We start from the raw sequence: 9762 nt of genomic DNA, 5'->3' as shown, positions 1-9762 counted from the left end.
GCGGGTGGACTGCCTGAGCTCAGAAGTTCGAGACCAGTATGACCAGCAGTGAGCCAGAGTAAGACCCCGTCTCTACTAACATCAAAAACAGCCGAGCATCACCAGAGGAAGAAGAAAATGAACAACAAAAAAGAGTACTTCAAACAAAGAAGACTGTACAAGCAAGTTGAAATTAAAAATTAAAAAAAAAATAAAAGAAGCTGAGGCAGGTGGATCACTTGAGCCTAAGAGTTGAATCTAAGGCCAGGTACGGTGGCTCACACCTGTAATCCTAGCACCTTGGGAAGCCGAGGTGGGTGGATTGCTTAAGCTCACGGGTTCAAGACCAGCCTGAGCAAAAGCAACATTCCCACCTCTACTAAAAATAGAAAAACTGAGGCAAGAGGATCTCTTGAGCCCAAGAGTTGGAGGTTGCTGTGAGCTATGATTCCATGGCACTCTACCCAGGGCAACAGCTTGAAACTGTCTCCAAAAAAAAAAACTCTCTTTCCAGACAGCACAGAGCAATGGGCATCTCTAGGTACAACTGACACAAGTGCCACAAGACCAGGGGCAAGAGAAAGCCCTACCACAAGAAGCAGAAGTATGAGTTTGGACACCCTCCTGCCACCACCAAAACTGACCCCTGCCACATACACATCATCTGTGTTTGGGGAGATAATAAGAATTACCATGCTGGGTGGCACCTGTGGCTCAGTGGGGAAGGGCGCTGGCCCCATATACTGAGGGTGATGGGTTCAAGCCCAGCCCCGGCCAAACTGCAACAAAAAAAAGCCAGGCATTGTAGCGGATGCCTGTAGTCCCAGCTACTTGGGAGGCTGAATCAGGAGAATCGCCTAAACCCAGGAGTTGGAGGTTGCTGTGAGCTGTGTGATGCCACAGCACTCTACCGAGGGCGATAAAACAAGACTCTGTCTCTAAAAAAAAAAAAAAGACGAAGAAAAAAAAGAAATACCATACCATGCCCTGAGGCTGGATGTGGGGAACTTCTCCTGGGGCTCAGAGTGTTGTACTAAGAAAACAAGGATCATTGATGTTGTCTACAATGCATCCAATAATGAGCTGATTTGTACCAAGACCTTGGTGAAGGACTGCACGTGCTTATTTTTTTTTTTTGTAGAGACAGAGTCTCACTGTACCGCCCTCGGGTAGAGTGCCGTGGCGTCACACGGCTCACGGCAACCTCTAACTCTTGGGCTTACGCGATTCTCTTGCCTCAGCCTCCCGAGCAGCTGGGACTACAGGCGCCCGCCACAACGCCCGGCTATTTTTTTGTTGTTGTTGCAGTTTGGCCAGGGATGGGTTTGAACCCTCCACCCTCGGCATATGGGGCCGGCGCCCTACTCACTGAGCCACAGGCGCCACCCCTGCACGTGCTTATTAACAGACACCATACCGACAGTGGTATGAGTCCCACTGTGCATTGCCCCTGTGCCGAAAGAAGGGGACCAAGCTGGCTCCTGAGGAAGCAGATATTTAAAACAAAAAAAAGATGAAAAAATTTCAGAAGAAATATGATGAAAGGAAAAAGAATGCCAAAGTAAGCAGTCTTCTGGAGGAGCAGTTCCAGCAGGGCCAGCTTCTTGCGTGCATTGCATCAAGACCAGGCCGGTGTGGCCGAGCAGATGGCTATGTGCTAGAAGTCAAGGAGCCGGAGTTCTATCTGAAGAAAATCAAGGCCAGGAAAGGCAAATAATTCTTCCTCTCTCCTGTCTTAGTTCATGTAATAAATGTGTTCATTATTCTGAAAAATAAATAAATAAGAGTTGAATCTAGCCTGGGTGGATAGCAAATCTCTGTCTCAAAAAAAAAAAAAAGAGGAGGAGGAGGAGAAAGCAAGATAAAGATACAGACCAAGAAATTGTAAAAAGCCATCCGTGACTTCATTATTTCTGGTCAGCCACCAGGACCTGTAGGTATTGCCTAGAAACTCTCCAGTCAGGAATGGTGGCTCACACCTGTAATCCTAGCACTCTGGGAGGCTGAGGCAGGAGGATTATTGAGCTCAGGAATTCAAGACCACCAGACCCCGTCTCTACTAAAAATGGAAAAATTAGCTGGGTGTTGGGATGGATGCCTGTAGTTCCGGCTACTCAGGAGGCTGAGGCAGGAGGATGGCTTGAACCCAGGAGTCTGAGGTTGCTGTGAGCTAGGCTGAGGCCCTGCACTCTAGCCTTTCCATCATCCTGCTGCCGCCTTGATATAAATGCAGGGCCCTGTCATCCCTGTCGTCTCCTTACTGGGTTATCTCAAAACCCTCCTAACTGGTCTCCATGCTCTGGTTTCTCATTATATTTCTAAAATTTGAACTTCATTGTTTTGTTTTGTTTTTGAGACAGAGTCTCACTATGTCACCCTTGGTAGAGTGCTGTAGCGTCACAGCTCACAGCAACCTCCAACTCTTGGGCTTAAGTGATTCTCTTGCCTCAGCCTCCCAAATAGCTGGGACTATAGGCACCCACCACAATGCCTGACTATTTTTTGGTTGTAATTGTCATTGTTTGGCAGGCCCGAGCTGGGTTCAAACCTGCCAGCTCCAGTGTATGTGGCTGGTGCCCTAGCCACTGAGCTACAGGCGCCAAGCCCAAACTTCATAGTTTTTGTTTGTTTGTTTGTTTTTTTGAGGCAGAGTTTCACTATGTCACCCTCAGTAGAGTGTTGTGGCTTCACAGCTCACAGCAGCCTCAAACTCTTGAGCTTAAGTGATTCTCTTGCATCAGCCTCCCAAGCAGCTAGGACTACAGGCGCCTGCCACAAAATGCCCATCTATTTTTTTTTGTTTTTGGCAGTTTTTGGCCGGGGCTGGGTTTGAACCGGCCACCTCCGGCATTTGGGGCCAGCACCCTACTCATTTGAGCCACAGGTGCCGCCCCCAAACTTCATAGTTTTTAAACTGTTCAAGATATGCTCTCAGCTCAGCTCCCAAGCCTCACCTCTGCTCCTTGCATTTGTACCCAGCTACGCATCTCAGCACTTTCATGCTCTCTCTCACCTTCTGTCTTTTCTCAGACTCTTCCTCCATTTGGTGTGCTCCTCTATAATGAATGCCCAAATCACCTCTTCCCCTAAGCCAGATTCACTGGTTCTGTGGGCTGCCACAAGCCTACCATCATAGAACTTAGTCACACTTTATTGTCCTTGAGTTCTCTGAGATCAGAAGCCCACCTTTCATCTCTGTATCCTCAATGTTTTGTAGAAGGTGCTCAATAAATGTTTACGGAGTAGAGAGAAAGCTGAAGAGGTGGAATGAGAATTGTTGGGGCTCCAAGCATGGTACCCTTAAGTATGGTGCCTTGGTATGCTGAGTACTTTGAACTAAAAAAGACTGGAAGTCGGGCGGTGCCCGTGGCTCAGTGAGTAGGGCACTGGCCCCATATACATGTTCAACCTGGCCCCGGCCAAACTGCAACAAAAAGTAGCTGGCCATTGTGGCGGGCACTTGTAGTCCCAGCTACTTAGGAGGCTGAGGCAAGAGAATCGCCTAAGCCCAAGAGCTGGAGGTTGCTGTGAGCTGTGATGCCACATCACTCTACTGAGGGTGACAAAGTAAGACTCTGTCTCTAAAAAAAAAAAATTGGAAGTCTTCAGACCAAGGTAGCTCTGAATTTCTCCTGCCCTCCTGTCTCTTGACTCCACATCCCCTCCATGGCAAATAGAAACTAGAATTCCTCTTCCCCAAGGCAGGTCAAAAACTAGAATTCCTTTTTCCCAAAACCAGCCATAAAACCTAGAAATGTTGCTATAACATTTCCCTGCCTTTCTGTTTAAGAGTTAACCATAACAAAAAAAAAAAAAGAAAGAAAGAAAAGAAAAAAGTTAATCATAATGAAATTGTCTGATCTACCTTGTCTAATGGTAATTTATGAGACCCTCATTCAGGAGGGGTCTTGCCCTATACTCAAGAGGAAGGATTGTTACACAGAGAGACCAAGAAAAATCTGGACAGACCTTGCTGGGTCCCCCTCTGTCTATTACATTAGGTTATACCCTTTTTCTTCAATCTCATTGCTGCACTGCTATTCATTCTTCATCAAATCTAAGCATAAAAAAATAGTTTTCCCGAGTCCTTTGGGTCTTCATTTTTAAAGGCTTCCCATGATATGTAAAACTTTGATTAAATAACTTTGTCATGCTTTTGTAGTTAACCTGTCTTTTATTAGAAATGTGGGCTGTGATCTTTAAGATGGATGAGGAAAGGGATCACCCCTCTCTGTTCCTACAGAACAAAAAGAAATAAGAGCTAAGATCAGGAAAATATAAAAGGCAAAGTTGCAGGAACTCGAGTAGGGAGGAAAACAGGAGAAATAGCTCATACACACTTGAAATGTTATTTACATGCCTCAGAACACCAAAACTGCTCGGGAACCTCATGCCTAAGGAGAACATTGCTGTGCCCTGTGCACCAGTGGGCTCCAGCTCTGGTCACCGCCAGCCTAGGGCCAGCCCCTCATATCCTCCAAGTGACATCACAGTATCATAGCAGTAATAATAACACTTAAGGTAGCCAGTTGGGATTATTTCAAACTTACAAAAAGTGAACAAAATATTTAGAAACTTTGTTGTTGTTTTTTAAATCTTGTAACGTAACTTGCAAGCAATGTAAACATTGTCTCCTGTATAAGAATGCTCCTATTGAGATTTTCATATTAACCAAAAACTAGTAACAAACCAAATGCCTATCAACAGAAGAATGTATTAGAGTATGTTCATACAAGAGAGTATTACATCACAGTTTTAAAAAACACTATTGATACATGCAGCCACATGGGTGATCTCACACACATAATGTTGACTGAAAGAAACCAAACAAACAAGTACATTCTGTGTGATTTCATTTATATTTAAAAGCGGGAAGACCTAATCTTTGGTGATAGAGGTACTTGGTTATCTTTGGAGGGTATTGGCAAGGAGGGGGCATTAGGGAACCTTCTGGGGACCTAAACATATGGAGCTGGCTGGTGGCTACATAGAAAATCCACCAGCTGCATACTTGAGAGGTATGAACCTCACTGTACCTATGTTGTACATCAATTAAAAAGAACCAGTTTATTTAATGGGGGGGGGTGTGTTTAGGGATTTTTTTTTTTGAGACAGAGTCTCACTACGGTGCACTCAGTAGAGTGCTAGGGCATCATAGCTCACAGCAACCTCAAGCTCTTGGGCTTAAGGCTGATTCTCTTGCCTCAGCTTCCCAAGTAGCTGGGAGTATGGGTGCCCACCACAGAGCCCAGCTGTTTTTGGTTAGAGTTGTCGTTGTTTGGCAGGGCAGGGCTGGATTCAAACCCTCCAGCTCCGGAATATGTGGCTGGCACCCTAGCTGCTGAGCTACAGGTGCCGAGCTGTGTTTTTAGGGATTTTTTTAAAGACAGAGTCTCACTTTGTTCCCCCTGGTAGAGTGCTGTGGCCTCATAGCTCACAGCAACCTCAGACTCTTGGGCTCTTGCCTCAGCCTCCCAAGTAGCTGGGACTACAGGCACCCGCCACAATGCCCAGCTATTTTTTTTTTTTTCTATTTTTAGTAGAGACAAGGTCTTGCTCGTGCTCAAGCTGGTTTCAGACTCTTGAACCCAGGCAATTCACCTGCCTTGGCCTGCCAGAAAGCTAGGATTACAGGCATGAGCCACTGCACAATGCCTGGCTATAGAGTTAGGATCTTGCTCTGTCATCCAGGCTGAAGGGCAGTAACATGATCATAGCTCACTACTGTAGCCTTGACTTCCAGGGCTCAAGAAATCCTCCTGTTTCAGAGCCCCAAGTGGTTAGGATTATAAGTATGTCCCACCATGCCCAGCTAATTTTTCCATTTTTTGTAGAGATGGGGTTTTACTATGATGCCTAAACTAGTCTCAAACTCCTGGCTTCAAGCAATCCCCACACCTTGGCCTTCTAAAGTACTAGGATTACACATTTAAGTTCTAAACAATTTTAAATCAGTAGATTGGCTCTGCAAATGCAGCTTCTAGATAAGTCCCTTACTTGTCCCCACCCCACCGTGGGTCACCAACCTTAAGCCCCTTCTGTGTGGAATTCTAAACCTTCCACTATAGAAAACTGAGAAGTTGTCTGCTACATTGATCCTAGAGTGTATGCTTATTTGGGGTTCCAGGCAGTCTGCAAATTACAAACATCCAAATGACATACAACTCACACTTACAAACAGAGACTATAACAGGTAATAGGTAAATGTACCATTTCAAAACTTACATACAGATTCAACTTAAGAACAAATGTACAGAATTTATCTTGTTGAGAATGTGGGTACTGCCTATATAAAATCTGTGGGGGGCTGGGCACCGTGGCTCACACCTGTAATCTTAGCACTTTGGGAGGCCCAGGCAGGAGGATCCCTTGAGCTCAGAAGTTCAACACAAGCCTGAGCAAAATCCAGACCCCATTGCTACTACTGAGCATGGTGCCAGATGACTGTAGTCCCAGCTACTCAGGAGGCTGAGGCAAAAGGAACACTTGAACCCAGGAGTTTGAGGTTGCTGTGAGCTAGGCTGACACCATGGCACGCTAGCCCAGGCCACAGAATGAGATTCTGTCTCAAAAAGAAATGAAAATAAAAATAAATAAATCTGTGAGAGGCACTTTAGGTCAGAATGAGGTAGACAGCATCCTTTGGAAGTGGGATGAAGCCTCATTAAACATGAGTACATGGCATCATCTCTGGGTAAGAGGACCAAAAAATTTATCTTCCAAATAAGGACACTTCAAGAGTGGAATGGGGCTCCATTAATATTTTCATCAAGCCAGGTGGGGTGGCACTCATCTATAATCCCAGCTACCTGGAAGGCTGAAGCAGGAGGATTGCTTGAGCCCAAGTGCCAGACCATCCTGGGTGATATAATGACACCCCCATCTCAAAAAAAAAAAAAATATATATATATACACACACACACACATATATGTACATATACGTATATACATATATATAGTTTACATATATATATGTATGTGTATATAATCCCTTCTGTGTGGAATTCAAAACCTTCCACTATAGAAAATATGTGTGTGTATATGTATATATATATGTATGTATATATGTGTGTGTATGTGTATATATATAGTTTTTTCACCAGGAAAACGTGCATACACCAGGATGTTCAGGCAAGGAGATGTATAAAGGAACTTCTTGATATGAAATCTGCCAAATTTGGGACAAGGACAGGGGTACAAGAGAAGGAAATGGGCAGAGGGAGAAGCCTGTAATCAGTCAAAGGTGCAGACACAGAGGGGTTATATGATTGCTCTTCAGGGAACCAGACCTCCAGCCCACACCCATCCACTCACTCAGCCTCTTCCTCTCCGAATTGACTGTCTCTTCTCTGGAACACCTAAGCCTGACCCCTACTCCCTGGCCCTCCCAGCCCATGGTTCCTCTGACCCCACTCCCTTTCCCAGAACTCAGTCGCCTGACCCCCGAGCCTGTGGTTCTCTCCTAGGCCTCAGCCTTTCCTGCCTTCGGCTGAAACAGCACCATCTTCTAAGCCCTGGGGGCTTCCCCAGGCCCCAGCCCCGACCTAGAACCCGCCCGCTGCCTGCCACGCTGCCACTGCCGCTTCCTCTATAAAGGGACCCAAACGTCCGGGCCCAGAGGCCCCACACAGCAGGTGAGATTCTCCTGCCCCATCTCCTTGGGCTGCTCCTGGTTCAGACTCCTAAACTGAGGTGTCCTGCCCTCTGCCTGGGTGCCGGCCTTTTCTGTGCCTGCTGCCTGGATCCCTGGCCTGCCTGGGCCTGCGCCTTGGTGGGTTTGGTTTTGATATGTCCCCCTGCCTCTGGCTCTCCATCTATCAGTCTCTTTCTCACATATTCTCTGTTTCTGCCACAGTCCCTCTCTGTTCCCCTCCTGTCTCTCTGTCTGTGTCCCTCTGCTCACCTCGGGGTTTCCCTGTCTGCTTCGTGTCCTCTTCTATGTCGCCCCATCTCTCCCGGTGGCTGTCTCCACGGCAGGAGGTCTGACTTCTACAGCATGCCCCGCCCCACTCACTGCCTCTCTCCCTGCAGGTCCTCTCCCCATGACACCACCTGGACATCTCTACCTCCCAAGGGTGCATGGCACCCCCCTCCACCTCCTCCTTCTGGGGCTGCTGCTGGCCCTGTTGCCTGGGACCCAGGTGAGGCAGCAGGAGAATGGGGGTGCCTGGGTGGCCCAGCCAAACCTTGAGCTCTAGAGCTCCCCACAACTCTCTTCTATCCTAGGGGCTCCCTGGTGTTGGCCTCATACCTTCAGCTGCCCAGACTGCCCAGCAGCAGCCCCAGAAGCATTTCACCCACAGCACTCTCAAACCTGCTGCTCACCTCATTGGTAAACATCCACCTGACCTCCCAGACATGTAACCCACAGCTCTCCTCCTACCCCCAGTGTAGGGACCCAAGCATGCACCCACTTCTCCCCAACCCCAAACAGAGATAGCCCACTCTTACCTCTCCCATAACCATCCCCCAGGAACTCAGGCAGCCAGTGCCTGTTTCCTCAGAGATTGAGACATTTGACCCAGACCTTTGACCCCACCCTCACCCTCTATGGCTCTTCCTAGGAGACCCCAGCAAGCAAGACTCACTACACTGGAAAGCGAACACAGATTACGCCTTCCTCCAGCATGGCTTCTCTTTGAGCAACAATTCCCTCCTGGTCCCTGCCAGTGGGATCTACTTCGTCTACTCCCAGGTGGTCTTCTCTGGAAAAGCCTGCCCCCCTGAAGCCACCCCCACCTCTTTCTACCTGGCCCACGAGATCCAGCTCTTCTCCTCCCAGTATCCCTTCCAGGTGCCTCTCCTCAGCTCCCAGAAGACCGTGTGCCCAGGGCCCCAGGGACCTTGGCTGCACTCTATGTACCATGGGGCTGCATTCCTGCTCACCCAGGGAGACCAGCTGTCCACTCACACAGAGGGCGTCTCCCATCTACTCCTCAGCCCCAGTAGTGTATTCTTTGGAGCCTTTGCTCTATAGAATTTGGGAAAATTCAGAAAGAAAAAATAATTGGTTTCAAGGCCTTCTCCCCATTTTGCCTCCATTCTGACTGTTTCAGGGGTCACCACCACCTCTCTTTTGATCATTTCAACAGTCTCAAGTCTTCCCCATTCAAGTCACCTGGAGCTTTCAAAGAAAGAATTCTGGGCACCCCAGGGAACCAACCTCCCTGACCCACCCCACCCTGGATGTTCAACTGAAGATTTCAAGACTGCCTAGAAATTCCCAGCCCAGAGCTATTTGTCCTACCAGTGAGGTGGGGCCTAGACCTGGACGGGAGGAGGAGCAGGCACGTGGAGGGAGGGTTGGGGGGACTATTTATGAAGGGGGAAATTAAATTATTTATTTATGGAGAATGGAGAAAGGGGAATAATAGACATTTGAAGAGAGAAAGAAACAGGCCTGCGAGATGAAGAGTGAGAGGGCATCGGCACAAGGCTGACTGGAGAAGGAAAAGGTGGATGTGAGGGACCACGGGCTCTAGAAGGCAGCGAAAGGCTCTGAGAGCCAGCTGCACGACCAGACACCCACGTGGAGACATTCGCACCCTCGATGAAGCCAAATAAACCTTTTTTCTCTCAAATGCTGTCTGCTTATGTCTGTCTGTCCGGGAGGAGAAAATTTCCCAGTCTCTCTAAGGACTGGAAGACAAGAGCTGTGGTCAGAAGAACAAGGAAGGGGCAAGGAGCTCTGAGACTCCGGTGGGGGGGGGGGGGATGGCCAGACTACTGAAGGGATCTGAAGGATAAGCTGAAAGACAAAGGAAAAGTGGGGGTCTAGGGTCT

At 47.9% G+C, this 9762-nt stretch overlaps 1 protein-coding gene and 1 pseudogene across 2 annotated transcripts; both read left to right on the top strand.

The window, feature by feature from the left end:
• The first annotated feature begins 506 nt into the window (after positions 1–506).
• Positions 507–1696, top strand: LOC128594330 (40S ribosomal protein S8-like; annotated as a pseudogene).
• A 5882-nt stretch (positions 1697–7578) lies between these two features.
• LTA (lymphotoxin alpha) lies at positions 7579–9436 on the top strand. Of its 2 annotated transcripts, none has more exons than XM_053603018.1 (4): positions 7579–7613; positions 8011–8120; positions 8206–8311; positions 8544–9436. In XM_053603018.1, exons 2-4 carry the CDS (start codon positions 8022–8024, stop codon positions 8954–8956), a joined length of 618 nt encoding a protein of 205 aa, XP_053458993.1. In that variant the 5' UTR covers positions 7579–7613; positions 8011–8021; the 3' UTR covers positions 8957–9436. The 2 variants fall into 2 exon arrangements, with proteins under 2 accessions (XP_053458993.1, XP_053458992.1); XM_053603017.1 differs by having other exon boundaries at positions 7594–7750.
• Positions 9437–9762: the final 326 nt, after the last annotated feature.

The sequence above is a fragment of the Nycticebus coucang genome, chromosome 9 (genome assembly GCF_027406575.1).
Source record: "Nycticebus coucang isolate mNycCou1 chromosome 9, mNycCou1.pri, whole genome shotgun sequence".
NCBI lineage: Eukaryota > Metazoa > Chordata > Mammalia > Primates > Lorisidae > Nycticebus > Nycticebus coucang.
This window is presented reverse-complemented; position numbering and strand designations above follow the sequence as displayed.